At 41.9% G+C, this 17967-nt stretch overlaps 1 protein-coding gene across 16 annotated transcripts in view; it reads left to right on the top strand.

The window, feature by feature from the left end:
- dmd (dystrophin) overlaps positions 1 to 17967 on the top strand; it is a 185484-nt gene that overhangs the window by 147934 nt on the left and 19583 nt on the right. For 9 of the 16 annotated variants that reach the window (XM_058052501.2, XM_058052498.2, XM_058052496.2 and 6 more), the window contains 6 exons: positions 4115 to 4175; positions 6431 to 6466; positions 13241 to 13302; positions 13509 to 13583; positions 16293 to 16494; positions 16592 to 16677. In XM_058052501.2, coding sequence (XP_057908484.2) covers positions 4115 to 4175; positions 6431 to 6466; positions 13241 to 13302; positions 13509 to 13583; positions 16293 to 16494; positions 16592 to 16677 — 522 coding nt within the window. Of the gene's footprint in view, positions 1 to 4114; positions 4176 to 6430; positions 6467 to 8274; positions 8440 to 13240; positions 13303 to 13508; positions 13584 to 16292; positions 16495 to 16591; positions 16678 to 17967 lie in introns of those variants that run through there. The other 7 variants (XM_058052507.2, XM_058052503.2, XM_058052497.2 and 4 more) reach the window with 2 other exon arrangements.

Below are 17967 nucleotides of genomic sequence, written 5' to 3'. Positions count from 1 at the left end.
TGGATTTCAATATGACCCTGGACTCCAGACTTGCATCCATAACGCGTGTGTCAGGTATGGATTAAGTTTAGTACCGACCGCGTGTTGAGCCACCTGTCAAAGTAATTTTCAAAGAAAATGATGTGGATTGATTTGGGCATCAGTTTTGTTTAAAGAATAACTGTCCATGTGCAACCTGCAGGTGAAATGTAAATGACATTTATGGCGCCCCTTGTGGATTGTGACCAAAATGCTATGGAAGACATGCTCCCATCAGTGGCCTGTTTTAGGGGGGCTTCAACCCCCCTAAAATGTTCTTAAGCACACCTAAATAATTTGATATTTTTTTATTGATTTAATTTTTCATTTTTTTTACAAAAAAATCTGACAAATTTCATATAATAGGGCAAAAGCAGGCTAAAAAGCAAGCCAATAAGCAGGCTAATACTAGCCTAGTAATAATCAGAAGCCTAGTAATAATCAGAAGAAGAAGAATGATGATAGTAATAATAATAATAATAATAATGATAATAATAATAATTATTATTATTAGTAGTAGTAGTAATAATAATAATAATGATGATAGTAACAATGATAATAATAATAATTTTTATTATTATTATTGTTAATAATAATAACAATAATAATAACAAAATAATACTAAAAATAATAATTATTATTATTATTGGCTGGCGACCAGCCCAGGGTGTACCCCGCCTCCTGACCGAAGACAGCTGGGATAGGCTCCAGCACCCCCTGCGACCCTCGTGAGGAAAAGCGGTAGAAAATGAATGAATTATTTAATGAATAATAATGATAATAATAATTATTATTCTTATTAGTAGTAATAATAATAATAATGATGATAATAACAATGATAATAATTATTATATTTGTTATTATTGTTGTTAATAATATAATAACAATAATAATAACAAAATAATAATAACAATTATTATTATTGTTGTTATAATAATAATAATAATTATTACTATAATAATAATAATAATTATTATTATTATTATTGGCTGGCGACCAGCCCAGGGTGTACCCCGCCTCCCTCCCCAAGACAGCTGGGATAGGCTCCAGCACCCCCGCGACCCTCGTGAGGATAAGCGGTAGAAAATGAATGAATGAATGAATTATTATTATTATTACATAATTAATAATAATGATTATTATACTGATCACTGATATACTGATTTGCAGTGTAGATTGTGTGTACTTTTGTACTTTTGTACATATAATGTTGGCCTAAAACAATTGAGTATCTCTACTAAATCTGTCCAAAAGTGGGAAAGTTATATCCCGGTTCTTGTTCCTTATTAGTTTTTTGGATATGTTTTTTTATTATGTTATTATTTTATTATGTTATGATATTTTTTTTCATTTTTTTAATGTCTACTACATTCATTCATATCCTGTGCATCCCCGTTCTCAGAACCTAGTGACGCCCATGGCTCCCATACATGTAGTACAAGCGGTGATACAGCCATAAAAACATATTCTCCTCCAAACCCTCCAGCTAGAATGACATTGATGTTTTCCGATTTTGGATCAACATTTGCAATATAATTTATGAAATGTTTGTCAGGTAAATCCGAGCACAGACAACACAGCAGGGGTGCATGCTTTGCCAAATTATGACCCATTTGAGTGCAGCGGTATAGGAGTAGATGAGTAGATGATTGGCATGACTGTATCGGCTGTACAACATGCTTGAAAAGAAATCGTGTCTTTGCGTCCTTAAGTGACACAATTGTACCCTACAGGGGTAATTGTTGGACGAGAGGTAAGTGTTTGCCTGACCCAACAATCCGGTCGAGGTGTATTCATGAGCTTTAAAAGTCCAGGCTACCGAAGCGGGACCTTTAAGGGAACCCGGCAAAAGCACAATGATGCACTTTTGCTACGTGCCTCATTTATCTTTGTGCTCCAAGCTGCTGTTCTCATCACTTCTCGTGGCTTTAATTACAGCGTGTCCGACTGAAATCCCTTCATAGGTGCAACATCTCAGGGGATGACACTCTTAATAAACTGTCAACTCTTACGCAGACATGTTTCATACCGCTGTATAATGGAAATACCGCGTTTTAAAATGTTTTGTACATTAAAGATGCTCAAAGCAATCCAACATATAGGTCAATATATACAAATAAAGTCTAATGAAAACTTGGTTTGGTGACATCTGCAGCATGTAGTATGAAGTATGACAACATTCTTCAGTTTCTTCAGCTGAGCCCAGCAAGTGGCATTTCGGACTCAAAGTACTTAACTCTCAGCGACAGTACATGTGATTGACATGTCTTGTCGATAGAGCCGTTTGCCAGGACATTGAAGCTAAATTTACCATTCAATGTACCTTTTTTTGGTCAATTTCTGACCAATATTTGTTCTTGTTTGTTTCTCAACATAACTGCAATGCTGCTGTAGTTTTCTTAAACTACGGTGTGTTCACTTTAATCCAAAAAAATAGTGCCGCTAAAGGGAATGTCCTTTAACTCGTAATTAACTGGGTTAACATTGACAGTCCGAGCTAAATTTAGGACCCATTAGTAGAACCCTTTTGTCTAACTTCCATCAGTGGCATCATTAGGCCTATTTTAGGGGGAAAGAAGCCCCCCTAAAATGTTCTTAAGCCCCCGTAAATATTCATTCATTCATTCATTTTCTACCGCTTTTCCTCAAGAGAGTCACGGAAGGGGTGCTGGAGCCTATCCCAGCTGTCTTTGTGCAAAAGGCAGAGTACACCCTGGACTGGTGGCCAGCCAATCACAGGGCACATATAGACAAACAACCATTCACACTCACATTCATACCTATGGACAATTTGGAGTGGCCAATTAACTTAGCATGTTTTTGGAATGTTAAAGGGAATGTCTTTTAACTCGTAATTAACTGGGTTAACTTTGACAGTCCTAGCTAAATTTAGTATCAATTACATAGTAGAACCCTTTTGTCTAACTCCCATGAGTGTCATTAGGCCTATTTTAGTGGGAATGGAGCCCCCCTAAAATGTTCTTAAGTCCCCCTAAATATTCATTCATTCATTCATTCATTTTCTACCGCTTATCCTCACGAGGGTCGTGGGGGTGCTGGAGCCTATCCAAGCTGTCTTCGGGCAAAAGGCCGTGTACACCCTGGACTGGTGGCCAGCCAATCACAGGGCACATATAGACAAACAACCATTCACACTCACATTCATACCTATGGACAATTTGGAGTCGCTAATTAACCTAGCATGTTTTTGGAATGTGGGAGGAAACCGGAGTACCCGGAGAAAACCCACGCATGCACGGGGAGAACATGCAAACTCCACACAGAGATGGCCGAGGGTGGGCACCCCTAAATAATTTGATATTTTTCTTTGATATTTTGTTTTTGTTTTATAACTGTAATGCTGCTGTAGTTTTCTCAAACTACGGTGTGCTCACTTTAATAAAAAAAAATAGTGCCGTCAAAGGGAATGTCCTTTAACTTGTAATTATTAACTGGGTTAACTTTGACAGTCCTAGCTAAATTTAGGACCCATTAGTAGAACCCTTTTGTCTAGTTCCCGATTCACGTCTAAGGTCCTGTATTGACTTTGACCGGGCAAACAATAGCACTTGATGAGAGAGCAACAACAACGCCCATTCTTCACGCTGTACAAAATGTGTGTTGACGTGTACATTCTGGCTCTCAAGTTCAGGAAGGTTACCACCGAGGCGCATTCTTTCTTACAGTTTATTGTCGGCTCTCAAAGGCCGATGTTATGTTTGTTTTGCCGGGCTTTGATTGAGCGTTACCCCAGCGTGAAGGCATGGTGGCTGATGTTCAATCAATCAAGTCTTTCATCAGCAAAAGGTCTGCTCAAATAAAGCTGCACGACACATAAAAAATACTACAAAGGACAAAAAGAAAAAAAACCAAAGCCGGACACAAAACTCACTATGGGAGGTGGACACAGGGATGTGCACAAAGGAGTAAATGTGAACAGAGATTGAATGTTTATCGAATACACAGGTACAAGAAACCCAGAAGAAACCAAAAAAACCAATGACAATGATTGTGTTTCTAACAGACTCCAAAGTACTGTTAAATATTATTGGCAGAAAACCTCTCTGAGCCTGCCCCCCACCCTCTGTCTCTGCAGGATCCGTCGAGAGCCCCTTCGAGCAGGGTGTCTCCCCAAACAACGTACCCTACTACATTAAGTAAGTAGTCCCATTCCACCATTTCTAAAGAAAAAAAACAAACGTAATTGACTTCCGTTTGAAAGTATGTCGGGTTGGCGACAGCTTTTGTTCATGACATCGTCAATGAGATGTTCATGTTGTTGCTTTGGCTGTCGACTTTACACTAACAGTGTCAAATATGAATCGGTTTGCTTCCTAATTACTGCATGTAAACAGCCAATTGTTAAACGCTAATCAAAAGGTGAAAACCCAAACATTAGGAAACGTCTCAGAGTTGCTGTTTTTGAAAGGGGTTATTATTAAGTAACAGACAGAGGGAGAATGTAAACGGTAATAAATGAGTTTGTTAAGGATTGAGGGAAATAAGTATTTAATCCCCGACAGATGAGTTAGGTTATACATAAATGAGTGCTGTCCCTTTAAGAAAATATTCCTAATCTCAACTCGTTCCCTGGATGAAAGACATGTGTCAGTCAAACATTGTCTTCCATCCAAGCCTCTCACTGCCATGGGCAAGACCAAAGAGTTTAGAGACCTGCTCGGTGCCACTCAACACCTGATTGGTTCATGCAAGGCTTGGGATTTTCGCCACCAAATTCTAAACTATTTCCCTCAATCAAACACAAATTTGTGCATAATTTATAATTTATTTAATGTTGTTTTTTCCAATATAACTATAAAAAGGGGGTACACGTACAGAAAGAGCAGGGGAGCAAGTACTTATTTTTCCCACTGTTGGTGTTAAATGGTAGATCCTATCTGCCAACCTGTCTACCCACCCATACAGACATCATCATCATCTGTACATCTGTCCATCATCCATCTATCTCATGTATCAATCTTTCCATCCATCCCCCATCCATCTATCATCCATCCATCTACCCATACATGCATTTATCCATCTATTTATTCAGCTATCATTTGTCTATCAATCCACCCACTCATCCATCATCTGTCTATTTATCAATTCATCCATCCTTGTATTTATTGAATCTACGAATCCATCTCGCCATCCATTTATTTATCCATCCATCATCGCCCCCATCTATCTGTCCGTCCACCCATCCACCCACCCATCCAGCCAGCCATCCATCCATCCATCCATCACCCATCCATTCATCCATCACTCACCCACCCATCCATCCAGCCACCCATCCATCTATCCATCCACCCACCCACTCATCCAGCCATCCATCCACCCATCCATCCATCACCCACCCATCCATCCACCCAGCCATCCATCCTTCCACCCATCCAGCCATCCACTCATCCAACCTGTCATCCATCCATCATCCACCCATCCATCCATCCATCCATCCATCACCCACCCATCTTTCCATCTTATCCGTGTGGTTAGTGTTTCTAATGGCAGTGAGAACATTTCCAGCTGTGGGACACTCCCAGCTCAGAGCAATGCGATTTTCATTAGAAGGAACTTTAAAAACACACTGGCTGCGTCTCACATCATATCATATCCTATAAACTGTCTATCACACTTCTCAGTGTGATAGACAGTGATAGACAGCGACTACCCTCAGTGATCACCATTTTGGCTAAGTAGTGGCAGGAGAGAGCTAAACTCGAGTGGTTGCAATTCATGATTAAAAAGGAGAGAAGAAAAAGCGGATAAATCTTGAGGTTGTCATTTTTCCAGATTACACAACAAGAATAATCAATATTGGCTCTCATGGGTCTCTGGAACTAAATACACAGTGTACACAATATTTATTGATATATATTTGACAGAAGTATTGACTATGAAACACAGCCTTCGTCTTTTCAGTGCATAAGAGTGTTCACACTGAGAGGTACGGCAAAATGCCAGTACCCGAATGTTGCACTCAAAAAAGCAGCTATGCACACTAAGTGTGTGGAAGTGTTGGAAGTACACAACCATTGTCACTTTCTAAAACTTGAACTTATTAAAACGTATTTTCTGTGCATGGTTTGCCGAATGATATGCCAAACAGCACTACATTGCAACATTGCAATGCATGGTAAACATTGTTTAACATCATGAGCTTATTTTACTTCATGGTTATCAATTAATGATGGCACCCCATTCCCCCCCGCCACCCATTCTGGGCTGGATAACTTCCTGCTTCTTCCACAAGTCGAAGAAGTGTCGTGCTTCGTGTCATTGGTTTCTCGCAGCTTTGCCGTGTTTGGTTTAGGACTAATTCGCTGGAAACAACGTACAGATGAAGGGTTAACAGGAAAGTTGGACGGCGGGAGGGAAAGTGAAGTGACAGGTTCTTTATCTCCACATGCAGAGACAAAACTGGACCTGACCAGATGACCAAGACACTGTGAGTCAGCACACAAACTCTTTGGAAAAAGGTCTGCCAGTTGAAAAGTTGCAAGAATTGACATTTTGCGCTGTTGGATGTTAAGGAGGTTCTAAGTAGAGCTTTAAAATGCAAAAAGAAGATATGGGAGAAATGGGCTGTTCATCAGTTGATCAAAAGTTTCGGATCACAGCCTTTAAAAGCCAACATCTTCAAACTACTTCAAAGATCCTGAGGGTTGTGGAACAAAATTTCAAGTGGTACACCCAAAAAAAATGGCACCAGTCCAAAACGCAGGACCATCCCCTGCACATGTCCAATCACGGCATCTGTGAGAGAAGGCTTTTAAGAAGAAAATAAAACTTTTCAAAGGCCTAGTCTCCTTCAACGGCACAGTGGAGGAGGCACAGTCAAGATCTGGGATGCTTTTTCCTGCAGTGGAATAATGGGACACTAATCAGGTTGTTGTGCAGGGGCGTCAAATGGCAGCAGGCTATGAGGAGATGTTGCAGGGGGTACTCCTAATGACTGAAGGTCCTCGTCTGTGCAGTAAAGACTGACTTTTTCAGTGGAAACATTGGCATCAAGGACGCCCAAACCCATTTTGAGGTGATGAACAAGAATGGCTGAGCTCTTTTTTTGAACATTTCTAGTCTACAGTTTTTTTGTTGTTCTCCCATTTCTTTTCTTTTTATTCTTCTGAATTTTGAAGCTCTACTTAGAAGCTCTTTAAGGTCTGACAGAAATGCAATTTTTTTAACTAGTCCTACAAATTTTCATCAGGAGTGTATATTTTGTCATCAAAATTGCACACACACACCAGCGATTTAACCACACCATCATCAATGATATCCTGTTGAGGTCGTTGTGGCCATCAAGCATCCATAACTGCGCACTCAGCATTTTGAACATTCTGAGTGCAACATCGTGGTACTGACGGTACAATACAGTTTGCCGTACTTCTAAGTGTGAACACACAAGTTGGTGGCGTTGGTCTGAACACCTTGTACGTTGTTCTGGCTGCAGATGGACTTTATAGTATTGCGCTGTAGCATTTCCCCTCGTTTTGTCACACAAAATGTTACCTTTGTTGGAATTGAACGTACTTTGGAATACAGTTGTCATGAAAAAACATAGTCAAGGAGCAAGAAATAATGAAACAAATCCATACACACACGCAAACAGGTAAAGAGTGTCTGTTGTGTGTAAAAGTTCATTCTTGGCTAATAAATGACAGGTTGTTAGCGCCCCTTAATTTATTTAAGACTTCTCTTTTATGTATTTAAGACTTCTCTTTTATGTAGACATCTCATTATTTAACTCGCAGTTTTGTCCAATCATCTATCTTTTTCTTTGTCTTTCTTTACCCCCCTCCGTGGAAAAACCTGCAATCTTTTTGGGAGCGTCTCTACTGCTTTCCTTTCAGCAAACAGCAGTATGGGGGAAGGGGAGCTCCTCCCCGGCGGAGTCAAGCCGTCGGTTAAACGCGAGCTATTCCGGAAGTGGGACGTGCTGTGTCAAAATAAATTGAAACATACTACGTCTCTGCACTGGGGTCTGTTTGATTGTAATCTGAAATCAAAAATTGAGCATCGAAGTAATTTACAGAAAAAAAATTAACAATCTTATCTAACATATATCTTGTACTGTAAATGCAGTGTAGATTTATGTGTAATATTCATTTTTAATAACAATGTAATAATTAGCTACATGTATTCCACCCGTGTGTGTGCTATTTTGCAAGCAGTCCAAGGATTTGAACTACCGTTTCTACGCAACAAACTATTATTTTGAAAGCAGTTGAGCGGAACTGGTCTTTGTTTTAACCACGGGTGACTTGACGCGGGACCCAGCCTCTGCAAAGCACTGGCAACCTCCAGCACGGTTGTCCCGGTGCTCGTTAAGACGCCGAGTCGGATCGCGGAAGGGATTTCGGGGGATATCGGCTCGGTTCTGCCGGTTCGGCGAGCGACAATGCGGGAGCAGCTTCGGAAGTGAGTGCTGGGATTGGTGGTTTTTACTCTTATTATTATTAACAATGGTGGTGGTTCGTGTTAACGCTTGCGAGTGTCTTTGAAAATGTGACAAAGATGGATTCACGTAACATTTAGAACGTGGGAAAAATCAGATGGTCTTTCCTATTTTGCACACCACTAAGGACATTTGGTGTAATAATAATTAAATGTACACAATGTCAGGCTAGCAAATGAAAAAGATGCATGCTTACATGGCGAGGCATGATTTTTTTCAGCCGGGAAGCAGACGCGATCAGCGGGTTTTGGCTTCAACGAGCCCCTTCCCCCTTTTTCATACCTGGCTCGTGCATTTCCTCTTGTTTCGAAGCACAGTCAGTGCCGTGTTCGAGCCTCGAAGTAGTAGACTATTGTGCTTTAAAGGCAAACAACCGGCTTGCGTGTTTTTCAGTATGTGTTGGGGTTGGGGTGTGTGTGTGTGGGGGGGGGGGGTATTGGGGTATTGTTGTTTATTGGTGCACGCGCGCTGTATCGCCCGGTTCTGCAGGCTGATGCATCAATGCGCGTTGCATTCCTCCACACACGCCACAGTGCGTGTGCAATGTGCGTGTCGCATGTTACTGTGAACGTCCCTGGTCCGGTGTGCGGGTTCTCGTTGTCCGGGGCTGAAACAGCGCACGTCACAGTGCGTGAGTTGACGCTCATCATCCGCAGTCTCGAGCAACCCCAGAAGCGCGTGCGTGTGTGGTGAACCCCCTTGAGTTGTCTTAATGCGGGATGGATGGATGGCGCAGATTATTTGCATCAGAGTGTGTGTGTGTGTGTGTGTGTGTGTGTGTGTGTGTTCATTCGAAGCCCAAACATAGTTGAAGTATAAGAAAACTAAGCCTGTGTCTCAAATGGAGTACTTCAGTCAATACACTTCCATAAGTGTATAATATACACTGTGAAAACAGCTCCAGGCTGAAAGCATCGGGATGGGGAGCAGGGCTTTGACTAACATCCAGACCCAAACGGTGCGCAGAATAGTTGACAGCGTACCTCTACTGCAATCGTTCCACACAGTTGCACCCAGTTGGGGTGTTTACTGTATTTGGACTAACATTAGCCACGTTTACATGGACCCAAATATTCCAATTCCATTCGGGTTATTTGCTCAAACGGAAAGAATCTAACCTTTGTATACACCTCATTCCGAAAGAAAAGTGCCAGTCCGAATGAATATATAATGGGATTCCCAGGGGTGGAATATTCCTTTCCCCAATCCGATTGAGGTATCTTGTACCTGCTCAATCGGAAAGTTGTCAGACTGCGTTCTTCTTCGTGGTGTTTTTCTTCTTCTGTTGTTTATTGGCGGTTGGCAAGCAGCTTTCGTGTGCATCAGCGCCATCTGTGGAACAGAGTCCAGTTTTATTAAAAAAGAAAATACATGTGCCGAGCGTAATTATAAAATATTAGCAAGATTGAACTTTATCTTTTCCTGTTCCCGGGTGCGTTCTTTCAGCGAATGCTGAGATATGACGTAACACGAGACGTTCTTCGATAAAAAAAAAATGGAGGCGAGCAATCGGCACTCGACTGCTGCGGAAAGTTTATTTTTGATTCAAACTAAATTTCAATACAGAGTTATTCCAACAAGTGAAAGAAAAAGTTGAGGAAGTCGGTATCACGTGATGTTGGTGTTTACGTTTTATTGCACATGCTCCGTTGAATATTCTGGTTGATTAGAGCGGCACATGTAGACACGCCATTGGAATATTCCTTTCCATGTATACCATTGCTTTCGGAAAGGTCATTCGGAAAGAGAAAAACTCCTCATGTAAACGTGGCTAATGACACAGCGTAGAGCTAGGGGTGTCTCGATACAACTTTTTCACTTCCTGTTATCGATATTGCTGCCTTGTATGTTCATGATACATACTTTTATTACTTATGTTGTCGTGAGCATTGTTAGAAAAGGCTTGATTAAGTGGTTGGTATCACTCAAATTGATGTTTTGGATCACACTTGGTTCTGCGTATTGGAGATTTTAGGTGCAGGCCGATGAAATCCGCTGATATCGCACTGTTACCGGATATAAATTATAAATCGGGACACCTCTATGTATTGTAATTGCTCCTCCACAGTTGCATTTCACAAATTGTCATAATGGAAAGTATTAGAAAGAAAGGAAATCACAATCAAAGTCAGAATTAGGATGTGTTGTTTCATTCATCGACCGGTCCGGGGTGTATCCCGCCCCAAGACACCCGTGAGATCCAGCATACCTGCGACTCTAGTGAGGATAAGCGGCATTGAAAATAGATATTTCAGTCATGCAATTGCTCCTCTGCATGGAAGATTGTTGACTTGACCATGCAGCAGTGACCTGCTTGCGGTACGGAAACATTGATGTTGATTTTGGGTTTGTTTGTTTTTTTTGCCTTGGGGAAAGGTGGGCAAGGATTTTGATCTTGCCTTTGGGCAAGGTTTCGCATCTTGACAACCAACAATGCATCACCACCACATTGACTCGACCGTGGGCCGCCATGCTTTTTCTTCAGAGTCAATTTTCAAAGCGCCTTGCAAGGTTTTTGTTGTTCTGTGATTCATGTGAGTGAGACATCTGCTTGGGTGTGGCTTAACTGCAGGCAACCATATTGTGCCAGTGCTTGTCAGGTGTGCATGCTAATATATAATAATGAGGGTAGTTAGGGGAAATTGAACACATTCCTGCGCCGCTCAGTTCTGCTTGTTACGTGTCTGTGTACTAGCGGCTCTCGGCATAAAACCAACGGTGAGCCGAGTGGCTGGACTATTTTTGTACAGCCTGTGATTTTCGAGTACCGCGGGACCCACTGCTCTTTAGCCGAAGTGCGGGGGACCTGCTGCAAAACAAGGTGGCGTAAGGATTATTATTTTGAAGTGCTGCCCAGACGAAGGTTAACTGCAAAGCTTGGGCCAACATATTCCAAACAAAGCTGCTGCTCCACTGGACCAAACGGTGGCCTTTAAGGAAACAGGATTTACATTCATGTGATTTTTTTTTGGGGGGGGGGGGTCAATAAATGTTGATCAGAGTGACGGCCTGGAGGAAGAAAGTTGTTTTGGCATACAGTGCTCTGTAGCACCTACTTTGAACAGTTTGTGTCCGGGGTGTGAGGAGTCTGTGATGTTCGTTGCCCACTTCCTGGTCCTGGACCAATACAGTAAAGGGAAAGTCAACTCCAATTATTTACCTGCAGATTTAATGCTTCTTTGGAGTCTGTTCCTTGTCTTGTTTGGTTGCAGATCCAAACCAGACAGTGATGGAAGTGCACAGAACAGACTGAATGATTGACCACGACAGATGAATGATTGATAGAGGGTTCTGACGACACCAGAGGATCAGTTGATCAACTTCCTGTCAATATTCAGACCAATGACTGTCGTGTCGTCTGCAAACCTCAGTCGTGTCCCAGAAGGGTTGCCCCTGAGGTGCAGTCATTAGTGTCGAGGGGGAAAGAAAACACACCCTTGGAGGGCGTCAATGCTGGTGGTCCTGGTGCTGGATGTGATGCTTCCCAGCCTCACCTGCTGGTTCCTGTCAGTCAGGAAGCTGTTGATTCATTGACAGGTGGAGGCTGGCACAGCGAGCTGGGGGAGTTTCTGGTGGAGAATCTCAGGGATGCTGGTGTTTAACGCCGAGTGGAAGTCCACAAACAGATCCCAGGGGGTCGAGGTGTTGCAGTGACTTGTCAAGGGACCAGTTATTGGTAAAAAGGAGTGTGAGCCTGGGTGACAAAGATGTGTTTTGAGTGATATTTTATTGGACATTAGGGTGTTTCTTGCTATCCCGTTTTGGCCGTGTGTTTTAACTGCATTGTTTTTTTGTTTTAAAAATGTGACTGTAGTTTTAAAAAAAAGTCACAATTGGACTAAAGACCAAAAGCAGGCTAGCTAGCTCCCTCTGATACAAAGTAAACCCAGTGATCGCAAGGCAAAGCATGGAATAGTGGGATGGAGATATGTTTGGTAGTGATCAAACACAATACGAGGCGTGTAGTATTTGCCGCCGCACGCCGATGGGTTTTTGTGATCGGCTTTGAAAGGTGTTTATCGGCCTGTACCGATTACAGAAATTGGTCCATTGATCACAGCATCCCTAGTAAAATTCTATTCCGTTTATGAGTTCTGTCGTTCTACCCTGGTATCATACTTAAAGTATGCAGTAATGCAAACCAACTGCCAGGGTTTTACTTAAGGTACCATCCCTCGGGTTGCAAGTAACAATTATTTCCTTAGTCGATTAATCTTTGTTGGTTGCTATCGGTTAGCCCCTAAACGGACCAAATCAGTACGAGTTAAACACTTAGTGGTTTGGTCTGCAACATGTCAGAAAAGAGGCGCAAATATCCATCACTGTTTTCCAAAATCAAAGCTGATGTGTGTCAATATCTTGTTTTGCCTAACACACAAAGATAATAGCTCTGCCTTCATGGATGACTAAGGAAATTAAGAAATATTCACGTTTGAGAGGCTAATTGAGGATATTTACATTTATAAATTTAAAAATGATTAAACAAATACCATTATTGTTGTTAATTAATTGGATAATAGATTAATCGTTGATTAATTGTTGCAGCGCTACATACCAGTACAGTCGGTCTCTTAATCAGAGCCTGCCAAAATGTGGTACGGTAGAGATGAGTTTTTTGTTGTTTTTTTATAGACTGAATGGAACATGACATAGCATACTGTACATAGCATACTGTACATAGCATACTGTTATGTAGCCCTAAAAAGCTTTAAGCAAGTGAGAATGCGAGACAGAAACAAACCATCTTATGTTCTCTTCAAACAGCCACCAGACCCAGACAACATGCTGGGATCATCCCAAGATGGCGGAACTCTACCAGTCTCTGGGTAAGACATTTACAAGACAATGCATGTAAGGAGCAATATTAATAATTGGCATGTGTATGTCACACTTTTTTGCTAGGTGATGCTAGGCCATGCAAATGTACCGATGGATTTAGATACATGGGGTGTCTGGGTTCATTCCAAGCGGTGCAGGTCTGGTTCTGTCAAATAGACCAATATGCCCTTTCTGACTCTTCTTTCTTTTCCAGCCGACCTGAACAACGTTCGATTTTCAGCCTACCGAACAGCAATGAAACTCAGACGCCTGCAGAAAGCTTTGTGCCGTAAGTGCGCTATTGTCTCTTTCCATCCATTTTTTGTTGGTGCACTCGGTTTGGAGTTCCACAGCGACATTCGGGATGCACTTGTACAGAGCGTGTGTGCGTGTCTGGTTAATTGGTTCGTGATAAATGAATTTCCGTGAAGTAGGAGTCTTTATTTGCCTGTTTACAACCTTCTAAATGTGGGTTCTAACATTATTCTGGATATGAAATAAGACATCAGCATTGCATAGTTATTTTTTTTCCCTTCCTCTTCTGACAGTACTTCTTGTGGTCTCATCGATGTAACACCTAGTGACCTAAATGTTTCATTTAGGCCAAACAGTCATAACATTTTCTTGAATATGCATTTTTTTACTAATAGGCCATAGTCAGCCGTGAAAAAGCGCTGATAGATTAGTTGATATATTTTAAAAAGCCGTGATAGACTGAAGCTGTGATATACGAAGCTGGAAGTAGAAGGGATGATTAACGGCAAATATGGTAAAAAAATAAAAAGTTGCACCTGATTTATTTGTGGTGAACAGGGTCTTATGCAAATAAGATAAGGTTATTGAGTTTCTTTAAGAAAATCATATCTAGACTTGTTTTTATATATAAAAACATCCTTAAATTAATTTTATTGTCATCTGACACTATATAAAAATAAAATAAAATGAACTTGACCTTCTTGAGGGGACAGGGCTCCTCCTATTGTAACAGTAGGGAACAGACAAACCTCAGAGACCTAAAGTGGTCCACAAGTCAAACTCAAAGCATCGCATCGCAAAATAATTGACAGAAGTTACATTGCACAAGATAAATCATCAGAATGTCAAGTGGTTAGTGCGCAGACCTCACAGCTAGGAGACCTGAATTCAATCCCATCTCGTTTGTACTCTGGGTTCTCCGGTTTCCTCCCCCATTCCAAAAACATGCTAGGTTAATTGGCAACTCCAAATTGTCCATAGGTATGAATGTGAGTGTGAATGGTTGTTTGTCTATATGTGCCCTGTGATTGACTGGCCACCAGTCCAGGGTGTACCCCGCCTCTCACCAGAAGACAGCTTCCGCGACCCTTGTGAGGATAAGCGGTAGAAAATGAATGAATGAATTCAGAAATAATCCACAACATCAGGGAAATTGCTGTGAAACAGCGATGCGGCAAGAAAACGAGCCATATTTCAAAACAGAAAAGTACATGCTAGACGGGTCATTTAGTAATTGCTGTGTATTTTGACCATAGGAGGAGGCCAGAATACCTGGAGACCCATGCAGACCCACACAAGCACACAGAGCTCATACAAACTAACCAGCTGTAGATATAGATAGCATGCATGTAGAGTGCCTCATCTATGCATCACTGAGGTTTGCATCTCATGACTCAAGTGTTCTCCTCTGTGCCTTTGTAGGCCCTTTTCATTGGACGGGGGACTTTTTCAATGACATGAACAAAGACAGAAGAAAATATGAAAAATATCAAAAACATGACGCACTCGCTGACCCAAAAGCACATTTTTGCACTTAATAAAGACAAATAAACGTAAATTAGTGCAATCACTTCTTCCATGAGCTGATGGATGTTTTGCAATCGCTCCTCCATGGTTACATTAGACACACTTTTATAATAGAAAGCAATGGAAAGACTCAAAATTAGTCCACAGTCAAAATCCAGATGTGTCATTTACTTGAAGCGTAGACAATAAATTATAAAGGCAACCATGTAGGGACAGAAATGACATGCGGTGTTTGTGCGTTTTGTGTGGCGGACGAGTGGTTAGTGTGCAGACCTCACAGCTAGGAGACCCAGGGTTCAATCCCACCCTCGGCCATCTCTGTGTGGAGTTTGCATGTTCTCCCCGTGCATGCGTGGGTTTTCTCCGGGTACTCCGGTTTCCTCCCACATTCCAAAAACATGCTAGGTTAATTGGCGACTCCAAATTGTCCATAGGTATGAATGTGAGTGTGAATGGTTGTTTGTCTATATGTGCCCTGTGATTGGCTGGCCACCAGTCCAGGGTGTACCCCGCCCGAAGACAGCTGGGATAGGCTCCAGCACCCCTCGTGAGGAAAAGCGAATGAATGAAGTGTACGTGCAAAGCGCATTCAACTGTTTTGCAATCGCTCCTCCAAAGTTAATTTCATAAAATACATTTTGTGTGCCCAAAAAAACCCAATCTACATCACATAATTCATGCGACCCCTAGTCGACACAGTTGTAAGTGTGTGTGCACTCTGATACAAACGTGCAGCATAGCCGACTGTATTGCAATCACTCCTCAACAGTTGTCATAGAAATAGTTCATAATAGCAAGCAATAGAAAAACTCAGTCCGCAAAAATATACTGCTGTGTCACTTCGCTCCTCCAAGTGTACGCAAGTGTTAGTGTGTGTGTGTGTGTGTGTGCTTTCACGGAGAGATAGGACCGATCATCGATACACGGATACAGACATGTGCCGCATAACCGACTGAATAGGAATCACTCCTCCACCGTCACATTTGACAAACTGCACCAGAGTCGAGCATCCCTGCATGAAGTCATCCTTCCTTCCGCTTGAGAAGTCTTAATGCATGATGATGATGATGATGATGATGATGATGAGTAATGTACAGCTTTATTGATCCAATGAGTGAGGTTCACCCTCCCGCCGTTGCCCTTGTGCATCCTTCAGATTCCAACTCGGAGCGGATGAACCCGCCGTTGTCACATCCTCTTGTGTCTTTGTTTCCAGTGGACCTGCTGAGCATGCCGACGGCGTGCGAGGTATTCGACCAGCACGGTTTGAAGCAAAACGAGCAGCTGCTGGACATCTCCCAGCTGGTGGCCTGTCTTAGCAGCCTGTACCAGCGGCTGGAGCAGAGTCACGCCCACCTGGTCAGCGTCCCGCTCTGCGTCGACATGTGCCTCAACTGGCTGCTCAACGTCTACGACACGTAGGTGGAGATGTGGTGTTAGGGTACCACGTTTTTGTTTTTTGTTTTTTTCCAAACCGGGCTCCAACTTTTCTTGTTTTCATGGTTTGTATTTCAGCGCTCGCACTGGAAAGATCCGCACCTTGTCATTCAAAACTGGAATCGTCTCACTCTGCAAGGCTCACCTGGAGGATAAATACAGATGTAAGATACACATGCACACCTTATTATCAATACTCATTAGTTATAATTAGATATCAATTTTCATCTCAAGATGCTATGCAAAGTCTAATCAAACGTGCCCTCTGGAGCGATACAGATATGACATCAGAGCAACCCGATTAGCCGCTTAGTAAACGCTATGATGTTCTGATAACTCTGGCTAACATGGCTTCCTATCCACTATTTAGCGTTCGACCTTTATAGTTTATAGCGTCGGTTTTTAAACGGTCTCAACTGGGAACCAGTGCTTCTCTAATGGTGGGGGGGGCACAATATTCCGTTCCATCCAAACCTCCACCACCATATGCAAGACCAAAGCGCTGTCAGGGGGACAAATTGTAGACCTGCCCAGTTGTGTTTACAATTGTGAGAAGGCTGACGGAGCAAGCCTGAATGACAAGAGAGGAGCCGGTTGATGTCAAGGGAGTTGGAGCACAGTCAGCATGACAAGCTTTGCTGGGTTTCAACCATGTGACATAGAGGCAGATGAAGACGTCCGGTGAAGAGTCGGAGGACAAGCATAAGCGACGACGCAATAATTTGAGGATTAAAGTGAATTTTAATAGTTTGAGCGTACATAGTGAGAGGCACGAAGACATAGAATAGCTGAAAACAAGACGAGAAGCAGCGATTGGATGAATACATTCTTGTAGGTGTTTCACTGCACTGTGAGGCAGGCAGAGGTGCGTATGCAAAGCCTCCGGCGGATGCAGGCGTGTGTCAAGACCGCCATCGAATACGCGTTATAGACTTTTCTCCTCTTTTGTGACTTTTCCATTTGTTTTCTTGCAACAGAGCAGGCTTTGTATATTCATTCATTCATTCATTTTCTACCGCTTATCCTCACGAGGGTCGCAGGGGTGCTGGAGCCTATCCCAGCTGTCTTCGGGCGAGTGGCAGGGTACACCCTGGACTGGTGGCCAGCCAATCACAGGGCACATATAGACAAACAACCATTCACACTCACTTTTATTATTTTAATAATAATAATTTAATAATAATTTTAATATTTATATATAATTTATATATAATGTAATACATATTATAATTAATATATATTTTTTATATTTATTATTATTATATATTTATTTATTTATTTTATTTTATTATATGGGCTAAGAACATGCAACAAAAGTAGCAGATCTGTTAGTGTAAAACATCGAATGAAAACATTAATAGAATAAAACAGAATAAAAATATTTACGCAAGTAAACACACTAAAAATATCGTATGTATGCTGGTGCCTATTCCAAAAAAAGCTAAAAGACCAAT

This window comes from Doryrhamphus excisus, linkage group LG15 (assembly GCF_037039965.1).
Source record: "Doryrhamphus excisus strain RoL-2023G ecotype Guam linkage group LG15, RoL_Dexc_Guam_v1.1, whole genome shotgun sequence".
Taxonomy (NCBI): Eukaryota; Metazoa; Chordata; class Actinopteri; order Syngnathiformes; family Syngnathidae; genus Doryrhamphus; species Doryrhamphus excisus.
The sequence above is the reverse complement of the archived record's forward strand: the minus strand, read 5'-3'. Positions and strand labels throughout refer to the sequence as shown.